Source organism: Equus przewalskii, chromosome 31, assembly GCF_037783145.1.
Source record: "Equus przewalskii isolate Varuska chromosome 31, EquPr2, whole genome shotgun sequence".
NCBI lineage: Eukaryota > Metazoa > Chordata > Mammalia > Perissodactyla > Equidae > Equus > Equus przewalskii.
In genome coordinates, this window is record NC_091861.1 from 10,419,168 (window position 1) to 10,438,193 (window position 19,026).

General features: G+C 39.3%; 1 protein-coding gene and 1 pseudogene across 1 annotated transcript; both read left to right on the plus strand.

Moving 5' to 3' along the window:
* The first annotated feature begins 6 nt into the window (after nucleotides 1-6).
* LOC139073325 (TATA box-binding protein-associated factor RNA polymerase I subunit A-like) lies at nucleotides 7-14,130 on the plus strand. Its single transcript, XM_070602093.1, has 4 exons — nucleotides 7-626; nucleotides 4,239-4,408; nucleotides 8,108-8,221; nucleotides 13,319-14,130. Exons 1-4 carry the CDS (start codon nucleotides 506-508, stop codon nucleotides 13,529-13,531), a joined length of 618 nt encoding a protein of 205 aa, XP_070458194.1. The 5' UTR covers nucleotides 7-505; the 3' UTR covers nucleotides 13,532-14,130.
* LOC103541552 (serpin B4 pseudogene) lies at nucleotides 13,552-18,120 on the plus strand (annotated as a pseudogene).
* The last annotated feature ends 906 nt before the right edge of the window (nucleotides 18,121-19,026 follow it).

Consider the following 19,026-nt stretch of genomic DNA (forward strand, 5'->3'; position numbering starts at 1 on the left):
AATTACTGTCCTCTCCTTTCTTGTGGGGTTGGGCCAGGTTACATAATTTCGCTAAGCCCCTCAGTTTTTTCATGAAAATGGAAGAAAATAATAGTACTTTCCTTAGGATTTCTCTAAGGATTAAATTAGGTAATTTATATGCCTGGTGTATAGAATGGGCCCAATAAATGTTAATTCCTACTATTATTGTACTCGTCATGTTGTTTTATTATGCATCGTTTTGCTTTTTCTTCTCTAGACTTTTTTTAAATTAAAAAGTTAGTATCTATCTTTGTATATTATTGAATATAGTAGTAGTTGTCCTTTTTTTTGAATGGTCCATTTAGGCCATTTGCCGACATAATTAAATTCATTTCTTTCTTCAAAGGAACTATTAGGTGCAATTAATTTTGGTGATCAAATGGTGTTTATTAGATAAAAAGATGGCTGTTTTTTTCTGTATAACTCAGAAGCCTGTGGTTTAAGATGTACAGAAAGTAACTGATGTTCTCAGTTTGGGATAGGTATGAGTGATTTCAGTGAAGAATTGATAAAGTCCACAACAGAGGATGACCAGGGGGAAAGGTGTGAGCTCTCTGGAACAGGAATGCATTTTCCTTGGCTCCAAAAGCATATAGAAACTGTGGGTAAGTAAAATAAGATAGAACCATTTTAGCTTTAATGCATGGAGGTGATAAGGTTCAGTATGGATACAAAAATGAATAACCGAGCTGGTTCGGTTTTCAAGAGAGGAATATATGGAGGTTATTTTAGACTGTAAGCAAAAAAGAAGTCATAAAAATAGATTCTTTTTTCTTTTACAGTTATTTTCCTTTGAGTTAATAAACAATAGTCTGTATTATGGTAGATAGACTTTTTTTCTATCGATACTGAGCGTTTATTATATCTCTGGCATTGGCTAGATATTGGGGATACATGGATGGAGAAGACAGGGTCTCTGTTTTCAAGAAGTTTCTATGGAACTGCAATGAAATAATTCCTAACAGAATTGATCTATAATAGGTTTCAAATAAAGAATATTTCCCCCCATTTTCTTCTAATGTAAATAGAAGGAAGTTTTTCTATGAGATAAACCCCTATCAGAATATATAAAAGAAGCAGTTACCTGCACGTTGGCTGGTGTATTCCTGGGAATCCATTGGAACCAGCACGTTTCTCCTTACCCTCTAGATCCACCCAAACACATCTTCTTAGTCTAGCCCTCTTTCCCCTTGCCTGAGATTTCTTGGCTTCTAGAATTTGGCTCCTATTTCTTTTTATGTTACTCCAAGTATCATCTCATTTTATTATCTCAGCAAAGTAATCCTCAGTAAATCTATGTGCTCAGCCATTTTAGAGATGAGGAAATTGAATTTCAAAGAACTTACCCTCTAAGTGCTGGTACCAGGAGTCAAACCTAGGCCTGTCTGATCTCAAAGCCTATTCTTTTAGTGTCTGAGATATGAAAAATAGGATAATGTATGTAAAGTGCCTAGCGTAGAGCCTTGTGCATAGTGAGTGTTGAAAAAAATCAATAGTTTCTTTCTTCTCTTCTCCTTTTATTTTTGCTGGATTAAGACACATGGTTTAAACCAGGTTTGAATGGATGGTACTTCAGAAGGAGTGCTACTTCAGTTCTTACAGAGATCTAGTCATCTAAAGTTCCTGCTAGTTAAGGCCTCCCTGGGCACGTTTCTGCCCCCACTGTTCTCTAGAGAGCTTGAGTCAGTCCAGAAACAAGTAGGTTTAAGTCCAGAATTTACATGCTTAGAAATGTTTTATAGGTTATGGATGGCTTGTTAAATACAAAATACTTCTCTTTTCTTTTCTTTCTGTCTTTCTTTCTTTTTTTTTGCTGAGGAAGATTGGCCCAGAGCTAACATCTGTGCTCATCTTCCTCTACTTTATATGTGGTATGCCTGCCACAGCATGGCTTCACAAGCGGCACGTAGGTCCACATCTAGGATCCGAACTGGTGAATCCTGGGCTGCCAAAGTGGAGCATGTGAACTTAACCGCTCTGCTGCTGGGCTGGCCCCTACTTTTTTTTTTTAATACATAGATGTGCATTTCCTCTCCCAATTTTTTTGTTTTTTTTTAAAGATTAGTACCTGAGCTACTGAGGTAACATCTGTTGCCAATCTTTTCCTTTTTTTTTTCCTCTTCTCCCCAAAGCCCCCCAGTATATAGTTGTATACTCTAGTTGTAGGTCCCTCTGGTTGTGCTATGTGGGATGCCGTCTCATCATGGCTGGATGAGCAGTGCCATGTCCGCACCCAGGATCTGAACTGGCAAAACCCCAGGCCGCTGAAGCGGAGCACGTGAACTTAACCACTCAGCCACGGGGCCAGCCCCTTAAATGCAAAATACTTTGTAATGAGAAAATAGTTGCAGGTAATATTGACACTGTAGTGATAATTAGCTGATGGTAGGAAAACACAGTTTCCTAACAATTATTTATTTTTTTTATTCTGATGTCTTTTGGCACTTGGAAGCGTGTGCCCCCTAGAATAAAAACTTTGAAGGCAGGGGCCCATCTGGAATAGAGTTGTGTGTCGAGTACCTAGAATAGTTCTTGGTGCATAGTGGTGCTCAAAAAGTATTTGTTGACAGACTGACAAGTGTCCAGATTCTTTCAAGGGCATTAGAAGTTAGGTTGATGACGCTGGTTCTTTATTGTATCTCATTCCATCAAAATGCATTTTCCTTGACAATTGTTATCTTTTGCTCACAAAAGGATGATGTGAGAGAGATTCCTGAGGTCACAAGGCTGAGTTGGAAGGTGGGAGGGGACTTTTCCAAGGATTTAGGAATAGTGTCTAAAGTCGATTTCCAGTCTGGGGTGTGAACACTGGAGGGATGGAGGGGAGTTTGGCCTGAGATTAATTTTCCTTTAGAGGAATAAACGAGGTTTTAGGGAAGAGGTATTTTGCGTGGTGTTGCTGCTGATCCTGGGAGCTTGGGTGTAGATCTTGTTAAATGCAGCTTCTGATTCAGAGAGCTTATTTCTCATGAGCTCCCTGTGATCCTAAGCTGCTGGTTCCAGGATCACCCTGAGTAGCAAGCATCAGGATCCCCAGGGGGTTTGTTTGCACACTGAAAACATGTGAGAAGCGCTAGTCTAGAGCAGTAGGCCTCTACTTTTATTTTTTTGGAAAATTAGGTACTACCTTGTACTGTTCTAAAATGCCATCTAAAAATTGTATCCTACACTCGATAGTTGCAAAAGATATAATTTCCAGTGTATGTTGGTATCTTTACATAAAATTATTATATTACTTTAAAAATAGATCTGGTGGAGGGGCTGGCCCAGTGGCATAGTGGTTAAGTTCGCGTGCTCTGCTTTGGTGGCCTGGGTTTTGCAAGTTCGGATCCCAGGTGTGGACCTATGCACCACTCATCAAGCCATGCTGTGGCGGCGTCCCACATATAAAATAGAGGAAGATTGGCACAGATGTTAGCTCACGGCCAATCTTCCTCACCAAAAATATATATATCTATATATAAAGCTACCTATCTGGTGGAATCTAAACAGCCTAGGGATGTGATACTTTTCATCAACCATTTAAAAATATTTATGAAATGCTTTTAATAGATGGAAATTTTATGTTGTGCCTTTTTGTTTTATACTTTTATTCTTTCAGTAAAAGTATGTACCTAGTTTTAATTATTTTTTGTTAATATCCTACAAGGTTTTAAGTATTCAAATTTCTTCTGGATTGAGATAGCATTAAATTAATAGTTGTACACAGCTGATCAAAATAACTTAAGTATTAAAAGTTTTATCAAAATTTAAGTATTAAAAGTAAGTTTTGGTTGCTTTTTATCTCAGTCAAATATAGTTATTTTTATCCAATTACTTCATGTATCTGTGGATGAATAGTATGTATTTCTAGAAGAAGGAAAGATTGAGCTTCAATTCTATTTTGTTTTAAATGATGAAAATTCTGACACACCTTAGTCACATAAGTAAGTAGATAGCAATGGATGGATTTTAATTATAGCAGTGGATCTGGCCTTTGAACTCTTGAATTATTTGTGAAAAAAGTACATAGTGATCTGTTATAAAAAATCATCGGATCCTTCTACAATTTTTGATAAACAAAACAAGAACAAGTGAAGCTAGCTTTGATATTGGGGTGGCCTGGGTTAAGTAATACCCTCTGTTCTACTTGTTAAAACTTCTGCTTATAGAAGTAAGGTTTTTGAGTTGTTGCATTGGGGTCACTGTGGTGAAACTCGTCTCTTTAATCTTTGTAGCGACTGGAGGGAAAAAGGAGAAGGATTTTGCGCAGACGACAAGTGCTTGTTTAAGTTTTATCCAGGAAGCTCTGCTGAAGCACCAGTGGCAGCAGGCTGCGGAATACATGCACAGCTATTTGCAGGTCTTGGAAGATTCGGACAGCTGCAAGAGGCAGGCCGCCCCGGAGGTGAGTGCTCGTCTGCTCCAAGAGACTGCGGAGGTCTGTGAGTTCCTGCCTCCTGAGCTCCACCGGAATAGCTTCTGCAGCGTCTCATGTTGATTCTTCTAAAAGCTACCGAAAGTAGTTTTGGGTGGAGAGTTTGTATCGGGGCATTTTTGTGTGTACTTTTTTTTTACTTCCTATGATTTTAAAGGAGACTGAAAATAGTTTGAATTCTCAGATTCCTTAGTATTTTCATTCATTCCAGTAATTCTTCTTTCCCTCTGTCATTAATGTCCCTTCGCTATAGGATGTTTCCTATCATCATACAAATGTTATTTTTTCCATCTTAAAATCATCTCTTGACCCCCATTTTCTCCGCAGGCCGTGCCCCGTTTTTCCACTCTCCCTTTCAGCAGAGCTCCTGGAAAGAGAGTGCATCCTTCTTCTCTGCCAACCCTCTCCAGTTAGGCTCCCCCCACCGCCAGCATCACTGATTCTCCCAAATTGCTTTGTCGAGGTCAACAGTGATTTCCATGTTGCTAAATCCAGTGGCGGACTCTCAGTGCTCCTCTAACTTGATCTGTCAGCAGTATTTAACACAGGAGATCATTCCTTCCTGTGTGATAACCTTTCTTCATCTGGTTCCAAGACACCGCCCTCTGTCAGTTTTCTCTCCTGCCTCACTGGACATTCCTCAGTCTCCTTTTCTGACTGCTTCTCTTTCTGGCCTTTGGACCTGGGCCCCAGAACTCAGTCCTTAGTCCTCTTCATTGTCTGAACTCGCTCTTAAAGATCTCAGTCAGTTTCATAGCCTTAAATTTGGTCTATATGCTGGCAATTCCCAGTTGTCTGTCTATGGCCCTGACATCTCCAAGTCCAGATTCCTAACCCAGCTGTCTCCTCCACATCACCACTTGGATATCTAATGGTCATATCATACCAACAGAGCTAAAAGGGATTTTCTGAGCTTCCCTGTCTAACCTAATTTTCCTCATCTCAGAGGATGGTTACTTTATGTATCTAATTGCTAGGGCCAAACCCTGGAGTTAATCTTTCTTTCATAACCATATCCAAATGATCAGATAATCCTGTTGACTCTAGTTTCAAAATATACCTACAGTCTGAGTACTTCTCACCACCTCCCTTGCTGCCCCTTGATCCCAGCCACTGTCGCCTCCCTGAGGACTGCTCGCCCTTCTCCACCCCCAGTCTGTTTCCAGCATAGCAGCCAGAGTGATCCTACCTTTATTAAGATATCATTAACGCACCATACAATTCACCCATTTAAGTTGTATAATTCAGTGTTTTTTTGTATATTCACAGAGATGTGCAACCATTACCGCAGTCTAAATTTAGAACATTTTTGTCCCCTCAAAAGGAGACCCTGTTCACTCGCAGTCACTCCCTGTTCGTCCCCATAACCTCCAGCCCCTGGCATCCATTAATCTACTTTCCATTCTGGACATTTCGTATAAGTGGAGTTGTATAATATATGACGTTTGTGAATGATGTTTTTCACTGAACATAATGTTTTCAAGGTTTATCCATGTTACAGCGTGTATTAGTACTTTATTCCTTCATATTGCAAAATAGCATTCCACTGTATGGATATATCACATTATATGTATCTGTTCATTAGTTGTTAGACATCTGGGTTGTTTCCACTTTTTGGTTATTGTGAATAATGCTGCTGTGAACATTTGGGTACAAGTTTCTATAGGGATGTTTGTTGTAATTTCTCTTAGGTATATACTTAGGAGAAGGATGGCTGGGTCATATGGTAATTCTTAAACTTCATAGACCGTTTTCCAAAGCGGCTGCACCATTTTATATTCCTACCGCAATATATGAGGATTCCAGCTTCTCCACATCCTTGCAAACCTGTGTTACTGTCGCTCTCTTTCATTATAGCCGTCCTGGTGGTTGTGAAGTGGTAGCTCATCAGGGTTTTGATTTGCGTTTCCTTAATGACCAATGACGCAGCATGATCCTTGTAAAGCATGAGTCAGATCGTGTCTCTCCTCTGCTGAGGACACTGTGATAGCCTCCTGTTTCACTCGGAGTAGAAGCCAAAGTCCTTCTGATCGCCTGCGAGTTCTGCGTGCTCCGCTCACTCCCTTTTCTTCTTCGACCTCTCTGACCTCATCTGCTGTCGCTCTCCCTCTTGTGTTTTCTTCTCCAAACTCACTGCCTCCTTGCTGTTATTTGAACAGGCCAGATATGCTCCTGCCTCATTGCCTTTGCCTTAGCGATTTCCTTTACTTGGAAAGGTCTTTCTTCAGGTCTCACTATGGCTACCCTCCTGCAGGTCACATTTCTGAGAGGCCTGCCATGGCTGTTTACCATTGCAGCTGCATGCCACCCCCCACTTTCCAGCTGGCACTCCTGATCCCCTTATCCTGCTCCATCCCAGGATACTTGCTAATTTAATTACTAAGTTTCTTGGTTATTGTCTCTCTAAGATAGAAGTAAATTCCACCAGGGCCGGGATCTAGATCAGTGCCTGGCCTCTTCTGTTACATTTGTTCAGTAAAAGATGGTTTATCCATAAATAATTTCACATGACTATCTCAGATAGCTTTTATTAATACAGTAACGATTGCATCAGTTTGATATCTAATGGAGCCAAAAAAATCTGAAAAAAAATTTATCGATTGAAAATTTAGTTTAAGGAATAAAGTTATGTACATCTATAAAACATTGGGCAAGTTACAGGCCCTTTTTGTCCAGAATTTGTTTTGTAAAATAAAGGATGGAATCAGTGGTTTCCGGATACTTGTTTGGCTCTATATGAATTACTTAGGGCGTTTGTTGAAAATATAGATTCCTGTCTCCCCTCCCCTCCTGCTGAATCAGAGTCTGAGTTTCTGGAATATTTATTTTTAACAAGTGCCCCAGATAATTGTTGCATACAACTAGATTTAAGAAGAACTGTGATAGATAATTCCCAAGTTTCCTTTAAGCTCCAAAATACTACAATTTGATGTTCTACAAATGAAATCTCGATCTCTCTTTCTGAGTTGGAAAGATGAGTATCGTTATTATGCTGAACAACCAATATATATATGTTTACAGGAAGAATTGATTTAAAATTCACTTCCATTTACTTTAAGGTCAGTTTTATTGAAGTACCTTAAATTAGAGTAATAGAAATAGAGATTCGTTCCCATGAAAAAGAAGAGCTCCGAGTTCTGTCAGCAAAGCTTTGGTGTTCTGGGGAGAAAATATTTTTATTAAAATTTGTCCGTAGCTGATGAAATTCTTATATTGGAGTTCTGTAAATCGAGTGGTAGAGCTCGATGGGAGCTCAGGAAACGTCTAGTCCATTGCTCTCATTTTGTGGATAATTAGGAGGCTGAGAGCAGTGAAGAAGTCAGTGTTGCTAGAACTCAGGTTTTCTGACTTTAATATTCTTCCTCTCATACTAATTAAAATTTTTGTCTTCAATATATGTCTTAACTGCCGACGTTCTTTGGACTGCTGACTTAAAATTGACTGTGTTATAGTTATCTGGTATTTTAATTTAATTGATGGAAAAGATTTTATCACATAAGATGTAATATTAGTTTCACTAGGTGAAATACAGTAATATGTTGACAGCAGTATCTAGGAAAAGGAATTATAGGTTGTTTTTTAATGTAATCAGAAAAAAATAGCTTTCTGAGGCAGAGATTGGTTAAGGCAAGGATTTTACATTTTTGTTAGTCATCTCTGTTTTGACAGATTATTTGGAAGCTTGGGAGTGAAATTCTGTATTATCACCCTAAAAGCAACGTGGAGGCGTTCAATACCTTTGCTGACCGGATGAAAAATATTGGCGTCATGAATTACTTAAAGGTGAGCTTGTGGGCTTTGTGAATTTACATTTGCAGGGGTCATTTTTATAAGTTGTTCGTCTCTGTGATAAGGTAGGTAATGATGTAAAAAGCATGGAAAAAGGGTGAGACACCTGGATGCATAAGAGAAGCCGAAAGAAAGCAGCGTTATGAGAACTGTTTACTTCTTCGTGTCCTGTCGCCTACCCTGTTCTCTGAGAGCAGATGCCTTCTCTTTGTACAGCTCTGGCTGCCGAAACCAGGCTTCCAGAGATGGCAGCTGCTCCTCATTAGGATGATGGGCCAGATCCTAATATCTTTGCTTAAGTCATTTGAGCTCTCTAGGAATTGGTGCTTTTGGAAAAAGAAAAGAGCTAAACACATTGGGAATTTGAATACATGAAAAAGTATTTTTTCCCCAGCTTTATTGAGATATAATTGACATATAACATTGTGCAAGTTTAAGACGTACAAAGTGATGATTTGATGCACACATGTATTGTGAAATATTTATCACAGTGAGGTTGGTTAACACGTGCTTCACCTCACGTAATTACTGTTCTGTTATTGTCATGAAAACAGTAGAGCTCTGCTCTCATAGCGTCTTTCAAGCGTGCAATCCAGTGATAGTAACGGTGGTCACCATGCTGTGCATTAGATCCCTGGAACTTAATTATCTTCTGACTGAAAATTTGTGCCCTTTAACCAACATCTCTGCATTTCCTCCACCCCTCAGTGCCTGCCATCCACCATTCTGCTCTCCGTTTGCATGAGTTCAGTGTTTTTAGATTCCACATATAAGTGAAATTATATGGTATTTGTTTTCATCTGACTTGTTTCACTTAGCGTAATGCTCTCAGGGTCTATCCGTGTTGTCGAAAATGGGAGGATTTCCTTCTTTTTTATGACTGAATAATATTCGATTGTGTGTATGTGTGTCACATTTTCCTTATGCATTCATCTGTTGATGGACACTTAGGTTGTTTCCATGTCTTGGCTTTTGTCAATAGTGCTGCAATAAACGTGGGAGTGCAGAAATCTATTTGAGACAGTGATTTTATCTTTGGACCTATACCCAGAAGGGAGATTGCTGGATCATATTGTAGTTCTATTTTTAGGTTTTTGAGGAGCAACCATACTGCTCTCCATAGTGGCTATACTGATTTATATTCCCACCAGCAGTGTACAAGGGTTTCATTTTCTTCACGTCTTTACCAGCATTTGTTATCTCTTTTTGATGATAGCCACTCTAACATGTGAGATGATATCTCACTGTGGTTTCATTTGTGTTTCCCTGGTGGGTAGAGATGTTGAACACCTTTCCCATACTTGTTGGCCTTTTGTATGTCTTCTTTGGAAAAATGTCTATTCAGGTCCTCTGCCCATTTTTTAATTGGATTTTTTGGGGTTTTTTTTGCTATGGAGTTACATGAGTTCCTTATATATTTTGGATGTTAACCTCATAGTAGGTATATGGCTTGCAAATATTTTCTCCCATTCTGTAGGGTGCCTTTTCATTTTGTTGGTTGGTGGTTTTGCTTGCAGAAGCTTTTTAGTTTGATGTAGTCCCACATGTTGATTTTTGCTTTTGTTTCTTCTGCTTTTGGTGTTGTATCCAAAAAAATCATTGCCAAGACTAATGTCAAGGACCTTCCTCCCCCTTGTTTTCTTCTGGAAGTTTTACGGTTTTAGGTCTTACATTTAAGTCCTTAATTCGTTTTGAGTTAATTTTCGTGGGTGGTGTAAGATAGGAGTCCAGTTTCATTCTTTTGCTTATGAATATCCAGTTTTCCCAACACAGTTTATTGAAAAGACTGTTTTGTCCCCATTGAGTCTTGGCCCCCTTGTCAAATATTAGTTGGCTGTATATGCATCAGTTTATTTCTGGCCTCTCTATTCTATTCCATTGGTCTACATGTCTGTTTTCACACCAGTACCGTACTGTTTTGATTTCTATAGCTTTGTAATACCATTTGAAATCAGGAAGTGTGATGCCTCCAGCTTTGTTCTCTCTCAAGATTGTGTTGGCTATTCAGGATCTTTTGTGGTTCCATACAGATTTTAGGATTTTTTTTTTCTGAGGAAGATTAGCCCTGAGCTAACATCTGCCAATCCTCCTCTTTTTTCTGAGGAAGACTGGCCCTGAGCTAGCATCCATGCCCATCTTCCTCTACTTTTTATATGTGGGACACCTACCACAGCATGCCTTGCACCCAGGATCTGAACCGGCAAACCCCGGGCCGCCAAAGCCGAAAGTGCGCACTTAACTGCTGCACCACCAGGCCAGCTCCAAGGATTTTTTTCTATTTCTGTGAAAAATGCCATTGGAATTTTGACAGGGATTGCATTGAATCTACAGCTGGCTTTGGGTAGTATGGACATCTGAACAATATTAACTCTTCCCATCCATGTGTGAAAATGTTGTACTGTTCCTAATGTTTAGGGGGACTTCCTCTCCAAATTCATAAGTTCTTTGATAAACATCTTAGCCAAAAGGACTGAGATGTTTCCAAAATGTTAGCTATCTTCATCTCTGTGATGTATATTTGACTAAAAGAGCACTTTTTCAATAAAGTTTTTAAATGCTTTGCTTTTTCATTTTTTTCTGTGTCCCTAAATAAAGTTTTACTGGAACATAGCCACACCCCTTCGTTTCCATATTGTTAATAGCTGCTTTGAGCGTGACAGATGACAGAGTAGAGTAGTTGTGACGGAGACCTTCTGGCCTACAAAGCCTAATATGTACTCTGAGGTTCCTATTTTGTTTTATTCTTGCTTTTTCTAGTTTCCAAGTTTTCTTTATTGTGGTAAAATATATATAACATAAAATATGCTATGTTAACCATTTTTGATTGTACAATTCAGTGGCATTAATTACATTCATAGTGTTGTACAGCCATCACCAGTATTTGTAAAACTTTTCTGTCACCCCAAACAGAAACTTTGTACCCATTAAGCGGTTAATCCCCATTCACTTCTCCTCCCAGCTTCCAGTAACCTCTAATCTGTTTTCTGTTTCTATGAATTGACCTATTCTAGATATTTCGTATGAGTGGAATCATATATTTGTCCTTTCGTGTTTGTCTTATTTCACTTAGCTTAATGTTTTCAAGACTTATCCATGTGGTGGCATGTGTCAGAACTTCATCCCTTTTTATGGCTGAATAATATTCTGTTGCGTGTATTGATCACATTTTGTTTATCCATTCGTCTGTTGTTGGGTTGGTTCCACCTTTTGGCTATTGTGCATAATGCTGCAGTGACCATTGGCCTACAAGTATCTGTTTGAGTCCCTGTTTCACTTCCTTTGGGTATGTACCTAAGAATAGTATTAACTGGGTCACATTATATATATAAACATATACATAGAAACATATAATTCTGTGTTTAACTTTTTTATGAATCATCAAACTGTTTTCTACATTGGCTGCACCATTTTGCACTCCCACAGCTTTCTAATTTTGAAGAAGATTTCCCTTACTTTCAGTTTCTTTTTAGAGTGTACTGATTAATTTAGGAAAAAAATCTCCTGAGTTTCTACTCACGTGTCAGGTGCTCTCTTATGATCTTGTTCTCTGGTATGCCAGTACACCGTGAGTAGAAATTAAATGGAGGCAGCATATGGTTCCACTTAAGGAGGAACTTTCTTAGTGAACAATTGGAGAAAAGAATGGCCTGTCTTGGTGTTGTGTGCTCCCCTTCTCTTCTTTCAGGAGGAAACTGGATAGCCATTTCGTTGGGGAGGGAGAGTAGACTTTTAACTAAATTATTGGGTATGTCCTTTTGGGCTCATAGTGTCTATTCAGTTGTGGTAAGGAAACCTGAGAAGAACCTTATTTCACACTCCAGAGTCAGAAGGTGATAATTAGAATAGGCAATAAACTGTTTTCTATTGTTTATAATTTTAAAAACACTTACTGCTATTTTCCAGGTTATGTGCTAGAAGTGTTTCTTGCAGTAGAGGGAGACAGACATGTAAATGGAATAAATTATTATGGGTACCATAATAATGCAACAGACAGTGAGAAGACAAAGGAGAAAATGGCCAGCTCTCTGGAATTGGAGAGGGCTGGGATTGAATGAGCAGAGGAGTCTAGAAAAGAAAGGAAGTGATGCTTGAGATGAGTCTGAAAAGGGAGTGGGTATTCTCTAGGCGTTCAGGGGACAAGGGTAGTTTGGCATGGCGGGGGGCTGGTCAAGAGCTTGATAGCCCTGTAGCCAGTGCTTCAGTTAGTCTAAAAATCACTTGGCTGGAAGCCAGGGGAAGTAGCGGGGGGAGAGGGAGGCCTCCCTGTGTGCCACACCTAAGGAGCTTGGGTAGGCAGTAGGAGCCGTTGAAGGATTTTACACAACGATTAACATGATGAGATGTCTTTGGCAGCCACGTGGAAGATGGATTGTATGGCGCCAAGACCGGAGAGACCAGTTGAGAAATTATTGCAATAGTTTGTGATGAAGGCCTTGGACTCTGTGGTCTGACTCTACTCACGTGATTAGCTGGATTCCCATTGTTCTCCTCCTTAGTGTCCCCCCTCCCTGTAGTGCTCTTCTTTGTGTAATTATTCTTACTGCTTCTCCTGTGTCAGGGATTCACTTACCTTTCCATCTAAACCGACGTCATTCTTCAATACCCTTTATTAAGATGTCTCTGAGCTTATATAACACGTATAAAATAAGGTATTGATTAACTGCTATGGACCAAAGTAGGTGTTAGGTGGTATGCAAATATTATCTTATTTAATCCTCAAAACTCTCTTCTGAAGGGTTAATGATAATTGTTCCATGTAACAGATAAGACTCTCAGAGGCTGAGTGACATCCTCAGATTTATGTAGCTTTTGATTAGCATCTGATCCAGGTCTCTCTGTCTTCAAAGCCCCTGCTCTGTTCACTAGATCACACTGTCTTCTCTTTGTAAGTTTGTGTGACTGTGCTCTCGTTTACATAGTGTTAATTGTCTCATGTTTGTTTCCTCTTTGTTAGATTGAAATTTTGGATGACAGGGACGATGTTGTTACATCATTTGTGGCTCATCACATATCATATGTTTACCGAGCTTTCTGACTGGTGGTTGTCTAATGACGTATTTGTCAGTGGGCTTTTTCTTATCCTTGTTGCAGATCTCCTTACAACACGCGCTGTACCTTCTGCATCACGGAATGCTTGAGGATGCGAACAGAAATCTCAGCCAGGCAGAGACGTGGAGATACGGTGAAAAGTCATCTTCGCAGGAAGTCTTAATCAATCTTATTCAGGCCTATAACGGGCTTTTGCAGTATTATGCTTGGTCTAAAAAGAAGATGGAATTGTCCCAGCTCGGTGAGTGGATGTGAGTGGACTTTGTCTGGTGGTGATGAGACTGACTCAGAGGGACAGAAGGCTGAAGGGCTCGTCTGATTCCCCGGCTTCCCGGCCTGGCTTCATCCATGTGGTACGGAGAACAGACATTTCTGTTGATGGAAGATTCTTGATCATCCTTTATAATATTTCTGATACATCAAAAGGCTTTTCAGACATAAATTAGATATTCATAAATTAAGTTCATGACCATTTTAGATTTGTTACTTTTTAAAATATGATTTCCGAGAATGGTTACACATTTTCTTTGGTAGGCATTATTACATATGATAAACATGTCTTGCTTTGTGTTTAGAATGGAGTTCAGTTTGCTTTGTAGGGTGGTTTCTCAGAATAGTAATATGTTTAAAGAACAGGGCAAGATAAAGTTGTTTTATTTCTGTCCAAAGGTCATAACAATTCTCTCGATTTACTGACCACACCAAAAATTGACCATGTGTCCTGACTTCTCAAACTGATTCCCTTTCCCTTCCTTTCAGTGGTGATGTCCTCCTCTCCCCCTCTTGTTCTGAGAAGGATTTAATCCACTTTATTTAGAAACATAGGATAAAACAAGTCATTTTAACTGAGAAAAGCAGACAAAAGAATGTAAAAGGAAGGTGATACCAAAAAAGAAGGTAGAACACTAAATAGATACCATGAAATCCTGTTCACCTTCTTGGGATGAGCTACAAATTTAGACTGAAAACCAAAAGGAAAACTATCTACTGTATGATGGGGGAAGCACAGCTGTCCTAGTAGGGAGACTAGAATTAAATAAAATTCACTATAGAGACATTCTCAAGGTGGCTCATAGAGAAGGCACCATAAAAAGTTTCAATAGCATTACAGTAACTTAGGTACTTTGTTCATTCAACAATATTTTTAAAGTACATCCTATGTGCCAGACACTGTTATTAGTGCTAGAAATATGTAGTGAACAGAAATAAGGTCCCTAATTTCATGAAGCTTACATGGGGTCAGATAGAAAATAGACAATAATTTAATAAAATAATACATTTTATGAAAACAATGAAAGCGATGGAATCAGAGAAGGGGAACTTAAGATATGGTAGTCAAAGAAGGCCTCTTTGAAAAGTCGTTTGGACTGAGACCAGTCCAATGAGAAGGAGCCAACTGTTCAAAGATCTGATGTTTCATCTCTGGAGGGAAAAATGATTTGCTTATTTCTCAAAGAAAAATTTTGTCTGTCTACTTTGGAGAATATTTCCGATGCATATCTCTAATACAGCCCAGTCCACTAATGTCACGGGACTGTAAGCTCTCCAGTGACAAGCACTATGTAGTATTCATCTTCGGGTTTCCAACACCATGCACTGTGCTTGGCTTACAGAGGATCTCAATAAATGTTGAATTGAACAAACGAATGAATGAATGAATGGAAATCTGTAATACACTATGCTTGCTTAATAGCCCATTTAATAACTCATGTGGGGACTTAAAAACTAAAGACATGAATTACGTATACATAAAGTGTATGTAGGAATCTGTAAAAACTGGAGGAGGAATAATTAAGTTCCTTATCTAACAAGATTCTTGATGCTCTAGTTAGAAATTGATTCTTTGTAATTAAATTTATATATTACTATCATTAGTCCCCTTATTTCAATACCTGAATTATTTCTTTCTTTCTTTATTTTGGTGAGGAAGATTGGCCCTGAGCTAACATCTGTTGCCAGTATTCCTCTATTTTGTATGTGGGATGCCACCACAGCATAGCTTGATGAGCACTGTGTAGGTCCATGCCCAGGATCCAAATCCGTGAACCCTAGGCCACTGAAGTGGAGTACGCAAACTTAACCATCATGCCACTGGGCCAGCCCTATTTATTTTCAATAGAAAAATAAAAATTCAAAGTAAGTTCTGTTTATCTATTCCTATTTACAAACCACACAAAATTTAGTGGCTTAAAGCAACACCATTTTATTATATCTCATGTTTTTGTGGGTTAGTAGTTTGGGCATTTCTTGGCTGAGTAACCAATAGATGCTCCACGTGGCATCAAGTGGAGTTACTTGGTGCTATTTAACTGGAGGCTAGGGTGGTTCAAGGCTCAAAAGGGCTTCACTCCGCTGATGTCTGGGGTGGGAAGTCTGGAAGCCTAGGCTCAGCTGGACCCCACTCTCTTTCCATACCTTCTTGGGTCCTCTCCACATGATACCTCCAGCAGGGTAGTAAGACTTCTTACGTGATGTCTGGCTGCCCCAAGAGTGAAGCTTCCAAAAGATCAAGATGAAAAATGCAGGGCTACTCCTGATCTAGTTTGGAAGTCACACAGCATCACCTCTGAGGCACTCAAGTCACAGGGCCCACCCTGATATAGGAGAGGAGACTGCACAAAGATATGAATACCAGGAGGTGTGGTTCATTGGGGACCGTAGTGGATTGAGCTGTGTCCCCCAAGAAAAGATATGTCCAAGTCCTAGCACTCAGTCCCTTTAAATACGACTATTTGGAAATAGAATCTTTGCATAGTAATGAAGTTAAAGATCTCAAAAAAAAAAAAAAAAAAAAGGAAAGGGAAATTTGACACACAGAGGGGAAGGAGACGTGAAGACAGAGGCAGACCTTGGGATGATGCAGCTACAAGCCAAGGAACACCAAGGATTACAACTGACAACAACCAGAAGTGAGGAGAGAGTCGTGGAACAGATTCTGCCTCAGAGCCTTCAAAAGGAACCCACCCTGCTGACACCTTGATTTTGGACTTCTGGCCTCCAGAACTGTGACAGAATCCATTTCTGTTGTTTGAAGCCACCTAGTTTGTGACAATTTTTTACAGCAGCCCTAGGAAACTAAAAGAGAAGCAATCTTTGGAGACTAGCTCCTACAAAAGTTTGAAAGTTCTCCAATTTCTTACTTTATATGGATCTTTTATCACGTATACGATAGTCTCATCGATACAGTTCTTTACTCTTGGCTGTACCTCTTTCTTATAGAAGACAGTACAGAGAAAACTAATTATAAAAGTTGTTGTAAGTGCCATATTATTAGCAGATATGAAAAAAGAAAATGATGTGGTTAACTTATTTTTCTTCATAACATCTGTGGAAAGCACTGCTAAAAAGTTCATGCGCACTGTCAAAAATACCTTTGGTGAATATGTATTATTTATATTTTAAAAAAAGGAATATCTTATTTTAACATATAGGCAAAAATTCGGAAGTTCAATAACCCATGGAAAAGAAGAGCTTGAATGAAGAAAATATGGATCAAAAAATTAAAACTATAATAGGTCTTTAGTTTGAAAATATTAGCATATCACTCAGTGAAGCAAACACCCACTTTGCATTTGATCTGGTCCTTCAGTTTGGAAAATCAGTGGAGGACAACATTTTCTTTTCCTCTGTCAACGTTTTATCAGCATTAGCCCTGCTCTGTTCAGTGGCCCAAGAAAACTGCATTCAAAAATGAGTAGCCCGTTTAATTTAATGAAGTCACAGAGAATATTAAAGGAACAACAGATCATGTTGAAAAGTCAGGATATGTGCATCACCAATTTCAAAAGCTTCTGACTGAATTAAAGAAACCCACTGATGCATGTGAACTCAATTTCACCAGCAGGCTCTATAGAGAAATGACATATCAATTTCTTCAGGAAGACTTGGATAATGTTAAGAAATTTTACCTAGCCAGTGTGGATCTGCTGATTTTGTAAATGCTGCAGAAGAAAGTCAAAAGATTAATTCCTGGGTGGAAATCCAAACGAATGAAAAAAAATCCAGGACCTATTTTTTAATGGCTCTCTTAGCAACTCCGTTGTGCTGGTTCTGGTGAATGTAGTCTATTTCAGAGGGCAGTGGGACCAGGAATTTGATAAATACCAAAGAGGGAAATTTTTGGCTGAACAAAGATATGAGCAAATCTGTGCAGATGATGAAACAAAGCAAGTCCTTTAATTTCACCTTCCTGGAGGATGTGCAAGCCAAGATCCTAGAAATATTATACAAAGCAAGCATGAATTTGCTGATCTAAGCATGACTGATCACGCTGATCTGAGCATGATTTTGCTGCTGCCAAATGAAGTAAATGGTCTGCAGAAGCTTGAAGATAAACTCACCACTGAGAAATTAATATCCTGGGCAAGTGCGCAGAATATGAGCAAGAGAGATGTAGATTTGTACTTACTTCAGTTCAGAGTGGAAGAGAGCTATGACCTCGAGGCTATGCTGAGAGCCATGGGGAAGGTGGATGCCTTCAGTCAACAGGACACCGGCTTCTCAGGCATGACCAGGAGCCACGGTGTCAGTGTCTAAATTGTGGAGGTGACTGAGGAAAACATGGAGGCTGCAGCCGTCACTGGCATGGAAATTGTTCCAACATCATTACCAATTTATGAATATTTCCATTGTAATCACCCTTTCCTGTTCTTCATCAACCACAGTAAGACAAACAACATCCTTCTCTTTGGCAGAGCCTCTTCGCCGTAGATGCTATTAGCCTGACACTGCTTTTGGGAGAAGTTCAGAGTCGTTCCAGTAAATTGATTGCTAGAAATAACAGGTTCTCTTTGATTCGTTTTCCTTTCCAATCTCATGGTAACCGCTAAGAATTTAAAGGTTGAAATAGCATGTCTGTCTATCTTTCTTACACTAGATAACTAGAGAATGGGGAACTCCTGGGATTTTAGTTGTTTACCGTCTTAATATGAGTCAACAGTTTAATGTGGCTGTAAAGAGCTAATGCGCTTAATAGCATTGTAATGGGCAAAATAAAAGAGAGTGCTCTGCCTGCACCCTGCCCTGATCACACCCCCCCAGAACATTGTGTTCAGTTCTGAGTATCACATTTTAAAAGGTACATCAATTAACAGGAATATATTTGGAAGAGGGCAGCTGGGATAGATTAAAACTATCATTTGAAGGATTGTTGGAAGGACCAGAGACATCTGGCCTAGAGAGCAAAGGCATGGGAGACATCATGACAGCTTTCAATACATGAAAGAATGCCATGTGGAGGATCCTAGAGCTGCTCCACATAGCCTCAGAGGATGGTGGACAGAGGTGCAGAGAGGCAGATTTAGGTGCATCTAATAGTGATGGGTGTTTAGAAACAGGGGGCCCTGCCTTGGGCAGTATTACCTCATCACTGACGGTGTTCAAAACATGTTATTTGGTTATTCATTTGTTGAATAAATGATTCCAAGTTTCTCTGTATCCCTAGTGCATTATATGGTAGGAGACACTCAGTATGAAAATAATTTTAAAAAGAGATCCAAGGATTTCTCAGCAAATAAACAGCGATCTTTTCCCTATACATCATATAAGATTCAATCACTCCATAATATTTAGTGGGTGTATGCCTATAATGTGTGGGAAACTATGTTGTACTCTGTGAAATTTAATATCAAAGAAATTGTAAAAGTCACATTGACTAAGGGGAGTATGTTTGAAAGAGGGCAGCTTCAGAATATCAAAGTAATGTATCATAGCATTAGCACTGTGTGAACGCATTGCTTATGACGTGAAGG